The following is an 18,471-nucleotide window of genomic DNA, read 5'->3' on the forward strand; positions in this document are numbered from 1 at the left end:
ATAACTCTAAAGGCAATGTTTAAGATTATAAGAGTATCATATATTTTTTTATTCAAGTAATCTTTAACACCAATGTTCTAACAGCTACAACTGTATTCTTAAACACTTAAATCCCTCTTTAAGTTTGCATATTCCCTAACTCTAACCATCAAAGTCCTAAACAAGTCCTAACCTGAAACAGATTAGCTCAGGGACACTTCAAAAGTGGCTCATTTCTTTACTTAAATACAAAAGAACAAATTATACACATTTACAAATACCTGTAAAGTTATATAATAACACCGCAAATAACCTATCTTAGCGATTATTGAACTTTGTACCGTTTTACAGAAAAATTTTAATTACTAACACTGAACACTCAATAAGAATTTCTTATGGTAAATATCTACAATGTAACTTGTTTGTGTGTAATTATTTGAAAGCTACAATTAAAAAGACCACGCATTTCAAATACTTTTACAACAAATATTGCGTGGCAGGATTATTTGACTCCTACAGTTGTAAGTGGCAGTTATTTTAGTTCCACATTATAAACTACAGTTACACCTAAAGAAAATAGAGCATAAACAATAATAGTACTTTACCTGAGATGTTTTTATAAACAAATTCTAGACAAACAGGCATAACAAATACAACAATACACATAGGTTACAAAGTACAAATGGTAAAACGTGCTCTAGTAAGAGAAATTTCTAAAGAAGTGAAGTCCTGATGACGGATATAATCTGTCCATCGGATTTTACTTCTGTTCTCTAGCCTCACACACGATATAAATTAGAATTACACCTGTATCCAGTGTCACTAACAGAGCTTGTAAACAGACAAGAAGGTGCAGTAATATTTAGATATGATAGTTACTGTATTACATGTCCATATACAAGATAATCTGCACAACAAAAAAATATGAACTGTTCAATACGTGCAATCATCTAGGAAAATATGCGATTTATAAACACAGCTTCAAGACTTTGCTTTAAAACTGATTACAGAGAAAATGAAATCAACTTTATACAGCATTTGTTCAATCACACCAACAAATTTCCACCAGCTATTGTCGAAACATTTTCACACAACCGCTAGAAATGAAACCGGACACAACTCACAAACGAATCTGACATCGAACAACAGCACAACATTTCACTGCTGTTCACCATTTATCCCTAGCATCTGCTAGAAATGGTCAGCACTTGGAGAAAACTTGCCATTAAGCATAGAATTATTTTTAACTTCAAATCCCAGCACTAAACTAAAATCCGTATTAAATAAAAATTATAAAGAATCCATTAATACCAACGTCATTAATAAAATAATGTGCAATAAATGTCCAAAATTCTACATCGGAGAAACTAGATTCACCGAACATAATAAAAAAAACCTTCCCATGTTTACCACCACTGCAACTAAAAAAAAAAAATTACAGTATATCTACAAAAAACACTATAATTTCAAACAAAGAACCAACAAAACAGCTCAACTCTAAATCAACACTCCAAATACCTTTCTTCACCTGGTAAGCAATCTTCAGTGATGTGAACTATTGTTCCATGCTGTTTGTTTGTTTGTTTTGAATTTCGCGCAAATCTACTCGAGGGCTATCTGCGCTATATTACGCCCTAATTTAGCAATGTAAGACTAGAGGGAAGGCAGCTAGTCATCACCACCCACCGCCAACTCTTGGACTACTCTTTTACCAACGAATAGTGGGATTAATCGTCACATTATAACGCCCCCACGGCTGAAAGGGCGAGCTTGTTTGGTGCGACCGGAATTCGAACCCGCGACCCTCAGATTACGAGTCGAACGCCTTAACCCATCTGGTCATGCCGAGGCATGTGTTCCATACTGTGTATATATATATATATATTCCTGTGTCCATGTAATCCACTTGTGGTTAGTGATAACATGACTATCGAAATATTATACACTAAAATAGAGTTCCCTTATACCCGTTCAAGCCGTTTCCAAACGATTATTTTCTAAATAGTGTGTTCCCCGTCATCAAATTTAAATGCATACTATTTATTAATGAATGACATTTCTTTCCTAGGATTATAAATTACTTACGTAGCATCATAGGCTGTTTGACATGGCAACTCGAGTTAGTACTTAAAGCAAGCCTTGGCATGTGTTCAAGCTACCCTCAATCAAATCACGATATAGTGCAAGTTGCAGTATAGTAAGTTTCACTTTGACAAAACACAAGCAGTAGCCTTTTACAGAAGTATTCGCAAGAAAAACAAAGAACTTCCCAAAGCTAAACGTAAAATTTTTGATACAAATATCACTTTTACAGCACATTTAATTGTTTAAGAATCACATTTAACAGATGTGCAGTATGAACCAATCAGTAGCACTGCGCTACAAAAGTATAACCAAATAAAATAAATGTGGGTAAAATTTAAAACATGTCAACAAGACACGATGTGATTACATGTAACACGCCTGGATACTTATTCTAGAAGTTACAAACACATCATAATAGAGCATTACGACTGGAAAACATGTAACTCCACACCTAAGAAAATTAAAGAAAGATCCCTCGAATCAGACAATTCTCAATTTCGCGCCGCCACACATAAATTCCCCTTCAACCGTGCTGCAAAAGTTAATCTATAACATTAGCTATAGGTATTAACATGTATTTCTTGCCTTCTTTTAGGTCTAATAGTAAAAGCATTGTTCAGCCATTCTATTAAGCTTCCGAACAATGAAAGTAAATTTTCTTCGGTAACACACTACAACGGATCACGCCAGCCTCATCGTCCTGAAAAGGGTCCCTATTTAACCTCCGTTTCAAATCCATACGATCACTACAACATTTTATTAGTCCATAAGACTCTGTATGAACCGCAATCTCCAGTCTATTATTTTATTTTCGCTAGACCGATCCAATTTTTCCCTTGCCTGTCGTATTAATTCGTAGCTAAAATATTCGACCGAGAAGCCTAACACATACTCAATTAGAATATTAATTTTGCGTAAGGTATGATGACAAACGAAAATTTCTGAACATCCTTGGCGGTTCCTCAGCCCTTATCGGAAAAACTTTAAAGCAAAAATTCTAAAAAAAAAAGTATTGGATTAGATGTGGGTGTTCATATACACAGTGTCCCACATTTGCTAGCAGTGTTTTGGTTATATATACAAATATATTTTTTTTTAATATCATGATATAAGCACAAGCAAACGTTAATAACTTATAAAGTTTCGTACATTTAGTTAAAACAGACATTAATAGCGGCCTTACGCTGTTCCATTCATTAGTCCAAAGGGTGTCTTATCTTCAATATGACTGGAATAAACAGCATAACATTGAGAGATAGCTTTTTTAAAGTCGTCATGCACATTGCAGGAATCGTTCCTAACTCTGAGTTGTCGTATTCTCGGAGGTCCTAAAAGTCGGTTTTCGTAGAGAATGTTCCGGTCCTCCATGTCAGTAGGATTGTTATTATACCATGTCTCCCAGTACAGACTGTCAAGCATTACATAATCTACAAACTGGAACAAGAGGATTTAGTAAACGCAACGAACACTGGAGACTAATAAAAACTGTAAGAATAGAATATACAAGCCTCCCGCTAGTACAGCGGTATGTCTCCGGATTTACAACGCTAAAATCAGGGGTTCGATTCCCCTCGGTGGGCTGAGCAGATAGCCCTTTGTGGCTTTGCTATAAGAAAACACACACAAACACGCAGAATATACAATTTATCTCCAGAAAAAGTGATTTCTTTATTCTGTTTATGTTTTAAGCATTGTTGTGCCAAGTCCTCCAGGAGAGAATTACCGTACTGCAAAATACCGAAAATGTAATTGGCATGCTTTCATTATGCAGTTAGTTAATTTACTAACCTTTTAACCATTTAGAGAACTTCAAAGCCGATATCAGATTTACTTACAAAACTCAGATGTTTTAAGAACTTACTAGTTTAAGTTTCCTCGTTATTTTCAAGAAACCACCTTCCCATAACTGTCTAGAGTCAGGTAGAGGTGGTATAAATATCGGACGTTGTAAGTTTTCATACTCATATCTGTTTGTTTTCGTTTTTGTACAATAGTTGATGCACGCAAACTGAAGTTAAATCTGGTAGATGACGTATCACTACAACTCTGTACTTTCGGTTTCAGCAGTTACATTAAAAGTCTAGACACATCTTATAATTAATTTCCCACATTATAATTTGTAGCTTGGTATTATTGCTTGTGTTTAGGCCTAATTTTCATAACTTACCTTTTAACAACTGTTTTATTTTTCTTACTGAATTTATATAAATATATATAAAAGCATGTGTAAAAAATATTTAAAAATTGGAACTGCAGGAGTGAGTGCATCAAGAAATGAGGAAACAAGGTAAAAATGAGCAAGATTCCTAACCTCACAAGAGAAGTGTCCAACAGCTACTCCAAGAGCAAGGTGCCTAACCTCACAAGAGAAGTGTCCAACAGCTAGTTCATGAGCAAGGTGCCTAACCTCACAAGAGAAGTGTCCAACAGCTAGTTCATGAGCAAGATGCCAAACCTCACAAGGGGAGTGTCCAACAGCTAGTCCATGAGCAAAGTGCCTAACCTCACAAGAGAAGTGTCCAACAGCTAGTCCATGAGCAAGGTGCCTAACCTCACAAGAGAAGTGTCCAACATCAAGTCCATGAGCAAGGTGCCCAACCTCACAAGGGAATTGTCGAACAGCTAGTTCATGAGCAAGGTGCCTAACCTCACAAGGGAATTGTCCAACAGCTTGTCCATGAGCAAGGTCCCCAACCTCACAAGGGAAGTGTCGAACAGCTAGTTCATGAGCAAAGTGCCTAACCTCACAAGGGAGGTGTCCAACAGCTAGTCCATGAGCAAGGTGCCTAACCTCACAAGAGAAGTGTCCAACAGCAAGTCCATGAGCAAGGTGCCCAACCTCACAAGGGAATTGTCGAACAGCTAGTCCATGAGCAAGGTGCCCAACTTCACAAGAGAGGTGTCCAACAGTAAGTCCATGCCTACTTTGTTGTTCTATCTTGTGGACAATAAGCCAGGTGGATTAAAATTATAAAACCTAATTATGTTTATCGTACAACGACTAGAAGTTTGTGTAAATTGAATTACTGGAGGAATGCAGGTATTGCAATGTTTATTTATACGACACCAGAAGAATCAGATATTCATGTGAAACTATAACGACTATGTTTAGTTTTGGTTTTTTTCTGTGCAATGTGTCTCTCCTTTTGAATTGTATGAGAAGGCAACAGGATTTCGTACATTAATTATATTGGTGGATTAAAATACAAATGTCAAAACCTAAAACGTTTCTATGTATCGACGTCATAGATCCGTTACTGTCTATACAAAAGTAGAAGCATCACAGACAGACCTTTGTATATACTCAATACCTTGTATAGCACTTGTATTGTATTGTACAGAATACATTGTATTTCATCATTCCAATACCTACTTCGTTTCTTCACTTTTAGTGCACCCATTCCTACACCTTCAACTTTTTACATTTTTTTCGCTCCTGCACTTTTTTTATACAAGTGGTATGATTTATGCATAATTTATTCATTTGTTTTGATATCTAGTATCATTATCATCGCTGTAAATGTGTTGTGTGCATGTGTGCATTATTTTTACTTATGGTGTATGTATGTGTCCCGTACATGTGACGGCACACAATCTATAGTGTACAATATCTTTTGAGCATGACTTGCGGTTCTATGTATATACTGAAGGTTTTTGACAAATTAGTTAGTTGAGATAATTAGCCACTTCATCCAGTTCAGGCAAAAACTGGAATGTTATGTAGATAACATGAAATAAAGCAGTACTGCTCATGTAGGCCCGGCATGGCCAGGTGGGCTAAGGCGTTCGACTCGTAATTCGAGAGTCGTGGGTTCAAATCCTCGTTGCACCAAACATGCTCGCCATTTCAGTCGTGAGGCGTTATAATGTGACGGTCAATCCCACTATTCGTTGGTAAAAAAGTAGTCCAAGAGTTGGCGGTGGGTGGTGATGACTAGCTGCCTACCCTCTTGTCTTACACTGCTAAATTAGGGACGGCTAACGCAGATAGCCCTTGAGTAGCTTTGCGCGAAAATCTAAAAACAAACAAACAAACAAACAAACAAACTATTCATGTAAAGTATACCACTGGGTCAGCTGAGTAGAAATAAAGTTTCAACTAATCCTCAGTCAAACAGGAGGTTTACTTGACAGAATAACTATCACAGTCAGGCATCATTACAGATGGGATGGATGTAATGCCAGCTGAACCAAAAAATATTTAATGCATCAAGCTTAACAAAGTTATTGACATAATTAGTCCACAAATAGTCACAAAAGCTGACTTATTCAGCCAGAATTCTCTTTATAAACGCTTGTAACACTTTCAACTTTAATTAATTTTTCACGATGAAAAACTGGAAGCAACGCTCTCCGACCAGGATTGATATACAGGAAAAACTGGTTGCAGCAATTTGAAATAGTTGTAGACTCCCACGATAACCATTAAATGTTTCTTGAATGCAGATCTGATTTAATTTACAACACCTACTTTACATTTTTTGCAAAAGAGTGAAGCTTGTTTTTTGGCCCAGATATTGAAACTTTTCTCAAAGCTTTCCCTACACTGGTATACCCCATACTACTGACAGCTTTCAGATCTTGTCACACAATACTGTAGATCAAGAAACTGCACCCCTTCACTCTGTTTTATTTGGCCACACTTACTCGGTATTGGTTTGGTTTGTTTTGAATTTCGTGCGAAAACATACAAGGGCTATCTGCGCTAACCGTCTCTAATTTAGGAGTGTAAGAGTAGAAGGAAGGCAGCTAGTCATCACCACTCACCGCCACCTCTTAGGCTACTCTTTTACCAACAAACAGTAAGATTGACCGTCACATTATAATGACCCCACGGTTGATAGGGCGAGCGTGTTTGGTGTGACAGGAATTCGAACCTCCCAACCACACATTACGAGTCAAGTGTCCTAAACACCTCGCTATAATGGGCCCCTCAGCATAGGAGTGAGCGAACATCCATATTTATTTTAAAAGGGTGTCTGTGTTCAAGATATTACCAAATGTACGTCAGATAAGTCTCCTTTATCACATTTATTATAGAAAAACGCTAACACTAGCATATAGCCCCTGTGCTACTGTTGTATTTATTGAACTTATAACTGTGAATAGTCTGTTACTCAACGAGAAATGCTCCATATGTCAGTTAATCATCGAGATTAAGAAATGTGTGGTTTTGAATTTTTTTATTTTTTCTGATGACTTTCTCAAATAGTTCCTATGACTTGTAATTTTGAACGTGGTTTGTTTATCACCTAAAAAGTTCTTCCAAATACTTTTGAAGATTTATTATTTTGTTGTTAAAGCTATGCATGAGTAAATAGTTTCTATTATGTGTCTGCCCCATTTCTACTATAAGTAATACCGTTAAAATTTAATGACGTATTAAGTTTACATGTTTGTTTATAATTGTTTATATTTAGTTTTCGTAGTTTGTTAAACCTAACTTCTGTTTGCTAATGGTGTTTACATTTATTTAATAATCATTTAATTAAAAATTGTAAATTAAAATTACAATTAAAACATAGAATTGGGTTTGTTATTTCCATATATAATGATATAGAAATAACAAACCCAATTCTACGTAGACTGAATTACACAAATTTAGAAGTTCAAATGCAAAGTAACCTATTCAATTTACATAACACACGCTATTTTTAACACTAATTCTTGGAAACTCAGCACATTTCTATTATCAAAATATGGCTCAAATTTTGATAAGACAACACTAGGAAAGGGATGCTCACATCAACTGGATATTTTATAGTTTTATACAAATAATTTGGATGACTACTTTTGGAAGTAATACAGCTTTTGGTACGTATCATAGCTAACCCTATAGAAAAGTAAGCTAGTTCATAAGAAGTCTTATTAAAACGTTTATTGTAAATATATCATAAAATAAAGTAAGCAGGACTCCAACAAATAATGAAAATATATACATTTCAATGTGTTTATAAAATTAAACCTTGTTCATTATATACGTGTGTGTGTGTGGTTATAATATGTATGTCAACTCAACTCCCAAACATCAGTTATTATCTTTATCTTATTTAATATAATATAAATGTTAATCATTGTACGAACAATAATTATTTGTTTGATAATAGTCTTAATTAATAGCATTTTAAAAAAATGCTATACATTCTGTGATCCGCAAAAGAAGCAGAAAACACTGTACCTTTTAACAATTATGTAATTATAATTAAATGTGTGTGTGTGTTTTCTTATAGCAAAGCCACATCGAGCTATCTGCTGAACCCACCAAGAGATACGAACTCGCTGATTTTAGGGTTGTAAATCCGCAGACTTATCACTGTACTGGGGAGGGGGCGTAATTAAATATAAAATTATATCACTCACATGCTTTCAAATTAAAAATATGACATAAAACTAAACATTTATCACATCAACTTTCACTGATTAGAATATTACTTTTGGCAAGATTTTAACTATTTTACTGAAGTCTATGTTGAAGGATTATCAAAAATAAATATTATAAGGTTAATAAGGTACAAAAGTTTCTTTTTTCATGTGCCTAGTATAGTTAAAGCGTCGCTTATGCTAAAACTTAAAAAATCTCTAATTCGTGAGCATAAAGTTTAAGATATAAACTAAACATTCTTAATATCATATCAATATATTCCATCTTATTAAGCATGGAACGTAAATGACCAATGAAGAAAATGAAAAAAAAAAATCAAAACACTTCTAATAAAATAATTCTACGTACGACTTATATATATATATATATATATTGATAATCGCTTAATTATAAAATGACTAGGTACTCTCTAACAATTGTTTGAATTTCGCGCAAAGCTACTCGAGGGCTATCTGCGCTAGCCGTACCTAATTTAGTAGGGTAAGACTAGAAGAAAGGCAGCTAGTCATCACCACCCACCGCCGACTCTTGGGCTACTCTTTTACCAACGAATAGTGGGATTGAGCGTACCACTATAACGCCCCCACAGCTGAAAGGGCGAGCATGTTTGGTGCGACCGGGATTCGAACCCGCGACCCTAGGATTACGAGTCGAATGCCTTAACCCATTTGGCCATGCCAGGCCTCGCTCTTATAAAATGTTTAAAAAAGCGTAATATTCAGAGGTCATATAGAGGTCAAATTTTAAAGAAATGTCAACAAGGAAGTTTATTAAAATAACTATCGAACTCAGGTTTTGATGTCATCTGAGAAAAACAACGTGTTTTTCTTCACTTCGTCGACTGTTTTGAATCACATAAAAACATAATAAAACCTTAGTACTTTATGAAAGTACCTTACGTCTTCAACACGTTCGAAATTTTGTGAATTATTTTGAACAACGATGCATTATAGTTACACAAAAACGTGTAATTTCAGCGAAAAAGAAATTACCTATAAATGACCTTGTCCACTAAATAATAACGAATAATTAATTGTGACAGTACACGGGGTTGTCGGATAAGTTCCTGTCCCGACCTACTGGTTCAATTAAGTTTTATTTTTCAATATTATCTCATCCTGGGTGTATACACTTACGTCAGCGGGGCTCTAAACCCTTTATGTCCCTCTGAAAGAACTCTGCTTCTTCATAAACAATTCATGACTGGACTGTATGTACGTGAATCATCATCAATCTGAAATGACTTACTTTTCAGAAAAGTAAAAATGGTAACGGAGTGAATTAATAATTTGATGCCATCATTAGGGACATCGTTCAAAGTAACAAGCAACTTGTGACATGGGACATTGTAGTGATGGAAGAACACACCTTTTAGAAGTTACCTCCTTCTCTTTTCCTTACTTTCTTCACGCAAATAGTTAATCAATGATATCTAGTAATTTCCTATTACGATCTGACCCATTTTTAAATAAACAACCAGTAAAACGTTCTTGACATACAAAAACACTGATGTCATGACCTTCCCAACAGAAAATTGTGACATTAGCTTATGTGGTGTGTACGAACTTGGGTGCTTCCACTATCAAATTTAAATTTTAATTATGGTTTGAGGTAGCGAACCCACGTTTCACCCACAGTTACAAATCTGTTGAAACTATTGGAGTAGGCGTCGGCTTTCAACGATTCGGGTCTTTTTGTGCTCAGGTGACAATATTTATGAAACCCACCTGGCATTAGCCTTACTCACGTCCAAACTGTCTCTCAGAATGCCTCCTCCGACAACTTCCTAATGGTAATTCATCCATCTTATAGAGCCAAATCATGAAGTTTATCTACAATTTCTGTTGTCATCGATGTGAAAGGCCAACCTGACCTCGTATCATCTTCACATGATTGTCTACCGCGTTTAAACTCTGCACACCACTTTCTCATTGTTAACACCCTTTCCTATTGCTGCCTCCATGTCCTGGTGGACTTCTTGCGGTGTAATTGTCTTTCTAACAAAATATTTGACATGAAGTTCGATCTTTTCCATGATTTCAATACTTCTGTCCTTCAAGAATACGCAACAAACAAAATAAGATAATTAAGATATAGGCTGCGTGTTGTTTAGTCATAAAACTGTTCAAACTTAATATTTATCAGAAAAAAATATACATTCCAGTTTTAAGGTCAGACCATGACCTTTTGAGAGAACCCTCGTAAAGTAACATGTTACTCAAACACCTGAAGTATTTTAGATTGTTAGATATGTATAAAGGATTTTTTTTCAAAACCAACAAATCGTATATTGTGTGTCATATGTTTCAACAGACTGCCATAGCTATCTTAGTGTATAACTAACATAATAAGATCAACAATACTTACTCTCCAGAAATCCACAAGCTGAGTGGAACCCTTGACGTTGTTCCGGTTATCCGTGAAAGGTGACTCTAAAAACAATTCACTGATTACTTTGGTTTGGTAGTACATCACAGGACTCATCATTCCGAATGTTACTGGAAGAGAAGAAGTTATTCGTCCAGTTATTTAGTGGTCACTATACTCATTTTCAGAATATAGTTAATATCAATAGCCATTTCCATTATCGATTTGTCATTATTTAGAAGTTAAATATGTGTAACTTAGGCTGTTAGTTTAAAAAATCACTGATTAAAATTGCAAATGTCATATACACAACACAATAATTACAATTTGATTCACATTTTAGACCCTCACCGACATGAGTTTCTTCAGAAAGTTACCATTTTCTTATACGTTATATTTCGTGATATAGTTAACCTTACAGAACTCACCAAAAGTCTTCACCTCAGAAACCTTTTACTTACCTGTTTTGGTTTTTTTTTTCCAGTGATTCAAATGACCTTACACAACTTACCCTCGTCCATTACTGTAATGGTTTTTAGTAAATAATAAAATAAGATATATTTTCAGTGATACAGAATATTATACAGAAGACCACCGAAATAAATTTCTTATACAACGTTGTATGGCTATTGTGTGGATTCATCCAGCACAGATCAAGATAGTGAACCTGAAATTACTTCACAGATTTGGATGGTTGTTAGCTTTAGTTATTACAATGGTTGATTAAAACAAATATCTCACATTTCACTTCTTTAATATTATCACTAGACGTGTTATTAAGCAATCAACCGATGAATGTTTGGACAAATTTAATTTTGTAAGCTGGCCTGATCTCGGAAGACATTGAGGCTGAATTTACCATTACCAGCAAACGTACTCACCTGATGAATTAACGCAACCTACTTACTACGGCATGTGAATGACTCATATTGAGATATACTAGATAGAAACCGCTAGCCTGTAAAACCAGAAGAGAATGAATAAATTTAGTCAGAAAGAGATGTTTAGATATCAATTGTGATTTAATTCACAAGCTTACACGCTCATGGTTCTTTATCCCCAAGTATCGTAGTGGTAAGTATGAAGACTTATAACGGACTCAACACCACCAAAAGTGGGCAGAACACAGATAGCCCATTATGTACCTCCGTACTTAATAACTAGCAATTAGTAAGTGAGATGTTCATCTGGAGGCGGAACTAGACAAACAAGACCTTGATCCAGTTTCGACAAGATAGTATAAATGTAATGAAGTGTAGAGAGCACTGGCCTAACTTGTTTGTTATTCATATACATATGTCAACAGTACCACGGGTGTATTATTTTCTGGTGTATATGATGACGTAATCTTATTACAAGACCAAGTAAATGCCTTTAGACAATTAAACATGCTGTAAAAATCTAGAAAAGCTCGACATATTCAACAAGGTAGCATGTATACTTATAGCATGTAATGATAGGTTCTCACGACTTGAAGCCTAAGTATGCACCATCCAAGGGCATGAATCAAATATATAACTTAAGATTTTGCAAAATATCTTCATTGTTATATAATGAAGTGGACAATATAGAAACTGAGAAAACAGAAATAGAATAGAAACTGATAACATCTCAGTTCAATCAACAGTAACTTGATCCGAATATACCAGACATAGTATTATTAGCTAACTAATACAACTGAGTCATAGATATAACTCTATAATAAATCTCTGCAATGAGATATCACTGACGATGTTTCTGGACTGACCAATTTCTAAAAAAGACTGAAAATCTGCTTACTCAGTAACATTTAAAGTATTAAGCAACACTTTACTAAACCTTTTTCTATTTCTGAATTTCCCTGTTTTACCAATTAAATTGAAAATCACCAGCTGATAGATCGGGTATAAGATCCAATACAAAGAGTGCATGTATTTTTGAATAGTTATCATATCTTATATAAATTCTATGATCTTGAAACTACCTTCCCATTACTTTAAATAATCTTTCCTAGCTTCGTACATACAGCTCAGCATCAGAATTGGGTTGTAAAGTTCAAACACGTATTTATTTTTCATCCACATTGATTGCCATGATACTGATATATATTAATGTTTGAAAGTTTAGGTTTTTTTTTCCAAAGATCCATTAAATGCACCATTTTCAACACATCCTACAACAAAACAAGTAAGCACTTACCTAAAGCAGCTTATCAAAAGGTGTTTGTAATCTTTCCTGAAGAACTGAAAATGATTAGCGCTCCACGCACTTCAAGAGGCACTTTAGGATTTCCTTTGCGAAAAGATTTTGCATGCGACAGAACGATAGTAGAGCCGATTTTACTTTTCTAACATAAATAGAAACGTGTTGTAGAACAGCTTTGAAATCGGATTCATCATTCTACATAATAAAAATGTATTATTATTTTGTACGAAGCGTACATTTAAATTAACACCTTTTGGAAATAACTTGTTTTGAAAAAATATTTTTGAATATAAACAGCCTGTGATGTTGCCAGTTTGACTACATCGGGTATTTATGTACCGGTCTTTGATTCCATCATTAAAATCAAGAGAGTCAAACCAACATCCATGTCCTCTATTCAAGTATACATAGTCAAATGGCTTCTCCACTATATCTCAGTAGTGTTACTATGTAGGCCTTACAACCATAGACATCGTGTGAATGAAGAAATAGAGAATGAATAAACAGATTTACGTGAGCAAATTATCATAATCTTTTGTTATGTCAATCTCATCACTTTTAATAACATTGGCCTTCACACGTAAATACGATTGTGCCGGATCCATATATTCGTTTCCCGATTCTGATAGAGAAAAAATATCGATGGTTCGATGACGAAAAGGGATAGTATATTATATTATATTATATTATATTATATTATATTATATTATATTATATTATATTATATTATATTCTATTCTATTCTATTCTATTCTATTCTATTCTATTCTATTCTATTCTATTATATTATATTATATTATATTATATTATATTATATTATATTATATTATATTATATTATATTATATTATATTATATTCTATTCTATTCTATTCTATTCTATTCTATTCTATTCTATTCTATTCTATTCTATTCTATTATATTATATTATATTATATTATATTATATTATATTATATTATATTATATTCTATTCTATTATACATAAGCTAACTTTAATCAACACTTATGTAGAAGAGAGGGTAATTAAGTGCAGATCCATCTTCTTACATTAGAAGGATTTTTCATGAGGTATAAGGAACATAATTACTTATAAAATATCACAGATCGATTGTATTTGTCTCTTGGCTTTCGTGATCATGACTTCTTCCTTCTTTTAACAATCTGTGCGACACCTGGAGTCAACTCTCGAACTCATTCCTTTACATATTGTTTTCCATCATCAACAAAAGATGCTAAATTTGTACTTGATTTAACTGCTTGTTTTCCTAAAACTAATGTTCTTTTTTTTCCGATAAAGATATGGCCGAATGAGGTAGGTTGCTTAACATCTATCCCAAACAGTGACCATACTGCCATTGGCTACCTGCAAATTATGATAAACTGCTTCCCACCTGGTAATCATAATACATTTCATAACCCATACTATAACCATAAAGCAAGGTAATTTAAAGATGACAAAAGTGAAGCATAATGAGGGCTTTCCCATGTTCAGATGGTTCAGATGTACATCATGTGATTCTTCTAACTGTTTTATTATTCAACTCAACCCATGTTATCCATTACATCAAGTTCAATAGTCTGAAAACATTTTCAGATACAGGTCTGTAATGAGGTTTCTTGAATATTTTAGTGATGAGGTATCCATCCTGATCATTAACTTGAATGATTCCTACCAGCGGTACATGTACATCACTGACAATATTAGATTCCTCAAAACCTGATTAAACATACAGTGAATAAAATCCTCCTTCAATACTAACAGTATGTGGAAATTTAATGGGCGATAATATCATAAAAGTAATCTCAAAGCCAAGATAATACTAGGTCTAATAAATATAATGGCTTCGTTTGTTTGTTTTTTACTTTTACACTTATTTTTTCTGGTGAAAGAAACGAAATAAATACTGGATCTGTATCACGTTCATCATGTGATTCTTTTAACTGGTTTATTATTCAAATCTAATTATCTTGGTAATAACCTGGTCTAATATAAAAACAACTTTATTGAAACCTTCAGAAACAGAAAGGAGGGATATTCATTCTCGACTAACAGGTATATTATGCCATCTGTATGGATGTTGTAATTTGGACAAGATTACCTCTCACAAAGCCTCGAGTTTAATAGATCTCGGAAGATGTGTGATATAATTCGTCAAGTTATTGTTGGAAACATATTGTTAGGACTATTGCAGGGTAACGATTAATATATATCAGTGTCATGTTAGTAGTATAGTGATACGACCTATTATTGACACTAACTAAATTTTGCAGTACTGTGATGTACTCGTATGTCCTATGATGGATAAAACAACACCATATTTTAGTTTTCAGAGTACATTTAAAATATTCAACTATAAGGGCTTTGTTTCATTATGCAAAGTAAAGAAACAAATGTCTGGCTCCTTAAGGTAATATTGAAACAGTCTATTAGCAAATTCTGTTTCAGCATTGGTTTCAAGTTTACAAAGTTTTCGACCTTGTTCAAAAGTCTATTCAAAGGCCTTTACGAGTGTGCTCCATTTTTTATCTTCGAGCTTAACGACCCATGCATATTTAGAAAACACATCAATACACGTCAGCAAATAGATAAATTGATTGTTACAGTGACTTAAGTTGGATTTACTAAATAAGATTGCATTGTTTATCAATAAAAGGGACAACCACTTTGTTTCAAGTAAATATATATTTTAAAGGCTTATGTAGCTACATCTGATTCCTTTCAATCAATTATTTTCTCTTTCGATTTCTGGCAGTAGCAGTAGTTATAATGTGACCTTTATAACAAGCATAGGTAAACCTTATGTAATTTACAATATTAATAGATTTCAGTGATTGTCAAGAGTCCATGACGACAATGAAGAAATAAGTGATTATATAATATAATGTTCATTTATTAAATATGAACCCAATTTAGATATAGTTCGTTTTGATATTTTAACAGTACAATATTCATGCTTCGTATACCACCATCTATCAACATTTTAAATAAGTTCTAGTGGATATTTATATATGATAATTGTTCTGCAAATTTTTTTTGCAGAAATTCCAAAACAAACAAACAAGATATCCAAACAGTCGTAGGGTTACATCTTGACAGGCTTCTTCAAAGTACTTGCAAGTGCTGCAAACATTTGTACCATTAAAACATCCAGCCGAGACTTGTCTTTCACACTGTTAAATAAACTTACACGTTTAGAGTTTAAACTAATGGTATACATTTCTTTACCTTGATGAAATAGATTCTGCATAATATAAAACAGGGATAAATCCAATCTTGGGTTCCACGAGTAAAAAGTTGAGATACCCCAATTTTTCTCCATTTTTGCATACAAGATCGTCAGTTATAAAAAATATTTGGCTTTTCAGGTTGTAATTAGTTATAGAAATTTCCAGGAAACCTTCGACAAAACGGTTATTAGGAATAGTTTGCATTACGTTAGTCCATAACCGTTGAAATTCACTATAAAACCACAAAATGTTTTCTGTAGTAGGTTTAATATTATCACAACAAATTGATAACACATTGTTAACAAATTTACTTCCAGCTGTACCTGACACTAAGCAAGTAAAAGGATGTTTTAAATGGTAATTCATTTGTAACTACAATGATAATATATTTAATATAAATTGTTTATATACAAAGGACCAACCTTTCACGAAGTAAGACAATCAAATAAATAACTTAATTTAATACCTGTATGGTATAGTCTTAAAATTTGAAAAAAAAATATGTATTTTAGCGAGATATTTTTTTGCTTTCTGGTTTGTTAATTTTGTTTGTTTGTTTGTTTTGAATTTCGCGCAAAGCTACTCGAGGGCTACCTGCGCTAGCCGTCCCTAATTTAGCAATGTAAGACTAGAGGGAAGGCAGCTAGTCATCACCACCCACCGCCAACTCTTGGGCTCTTTTACCAACGATTGACCGTCACATTATAATGCCCCCACAACTGAAAGGGCGATTGTTAAGTTTAGATAGTTTTCATATCCCAAACCACTTTCATTATTATGATAGCGTGATGACAATGATTAAAAATATCTAATATTATACTCTTTATTGAAACAGAGAGGTTTAACTTCTGACTATTGATAAAATTATGGCAAATCCTCAGATCTTATAAGAGGTCTTTCCATCATCATAATGATAATTCATAGGTACACCTCTGACTGATGATGTAATCTAACGTTTATCACGCTCTTCTGTAAATTATCCAAGATAATCACCTAAAATGGTATCATTAGTTCTATTTGAAAGGTAAACAACATTATCAGTGTCACAATATAAAACAGATGAACATAACATCACTATAGCATGGTACAACTCAGTCGTGTGTAGGCAGTGTTTTTCTTTCTCATGCTTTTGTCTCAAATTAACTATTGTTATAACATCTTTTATAATCTTAGTGATTAGTGATATCATTCATTGAAGAGTAATACACTTTAACAGGTGTAACACAGTACAGTTATGATCTGTCTTCAGGCATACCTCAATGACTACAGAAAGAGTTAGACCAAGTTCTGCAACTAACCTGCTTAGATTAAAATCTATATTTGCAGTACACTGTGCAAAATATTATCGTTTTGTCTCCGATATAACGCAGAAAGAGGGTCATTATGATCTTTTCTATTTAGTTTTTACACGTTTTTATATAATGTTTAAACACCTGTGGTCACAGTGGTGTGTTTGCAGACTTATACTGCTAGGAACAATGTTTCGATACCTGTCGAGGGAAGAACACAGGTTGCCTTTTGTGTAGCTTTGTGCTCAATAACAAACAACTTAAAGAGAAGTAACAAAGTCCATACATTATTAAAGTATGATAGCCACACATTCAACTGCTTTTTTCAGATCTTCGTTATTCTATGTGCCAATAACATATCCCTCGAAAACTCTGGTTGTTTTCATCGTAGTTCAGTAGTTTTTAGGATATATTTAAACAACCGTTCATTTTACTCTATAATTGTATATGTTTTTTTCATAAACCGTGCCTATAATTGTAATCGTATTATTGTGTGTGCACCTATGCAGGAAGTTAACATGGTCATGTCGTAAATGTTTTCTCAAGGTGTAATGATATATAATAGAGGTCGTTCCAAAATCTTAAATTATGTAGGTTTCTTTACTGCCCTCAGGCAGTGCATGTTTAGGCCTTACATCGTCAGAACTTATCCTTACATACTATAATTATGTATGCTAACTTGTCGAAACTGGGTAATGCCCTAAGTAATACATGTTTAGGCATCACATTGTAGTACAGGTGATTTTTCAAAGCTTTTATAACACGTTTAATAGTCACAAACTATACTTCATAAAACACACGGCATCTTCATTTTTAGGTCATACTTGAACAGCTGTTCTTATTTAAAACCACGCTTATAAATATCCATCATTATACACTGTGCTCCTAGAAAGAAGGTTTATAACTCTCTAACATGAAGAGACGAATTCTAATTTACTTTATAGTACTTTTACACA

General features: G+C 33.9%; 1 protein-coding gene across 3 annotated transcripts in view; it reads right to left on the reverse strand.

Moving 5' to 3' along the window:
• The window catches only part of LOC143234077 (polycystin-2-like protein 1), a 68,691-nt gene that overhangs the window by 27,042 nt on the left and 23,178 nt on the right, over positions 1-18,471 (reverse strand). For 2 of the 3 annotated variants that reach the window (XM_076471125.1, XM_076471124.1), the window contains exons 3-4: positions 10,814-10,944; positions 3,248-3,498 (exon numbers count right to left, since the gene is read on the reverse strand). In XM_076471125.1, coding sequence (XP_076327240.1) covers positions 3,248-3,498; positions 10,814-10,944 — 382 coding nt within the window. Of the gene's footprint in view, positions 1-3,247; positions 3,499-10,813; positions 10,945-11,852; positions 11,966-18,471 lie in introns of those variants that run through there. The other variant, XM_076471126.1, reaches the window with a different exon arrangement.

The sequence above is a fragment of the Tachypleus tridentatus genome, chromosome 12 (assembly GCF_004210375.1).
Source record: "Tachypleus tridentatus isolate NWPU-2018 chromosome 12, ASM421037v1, whole genome shotgun sequence".
NCBI lineage: Eukaryota > Metazoa > Arthropoda > Merostomata > Xiphosura > Limulidae > Tachypleus > Tachypleus tridentatus.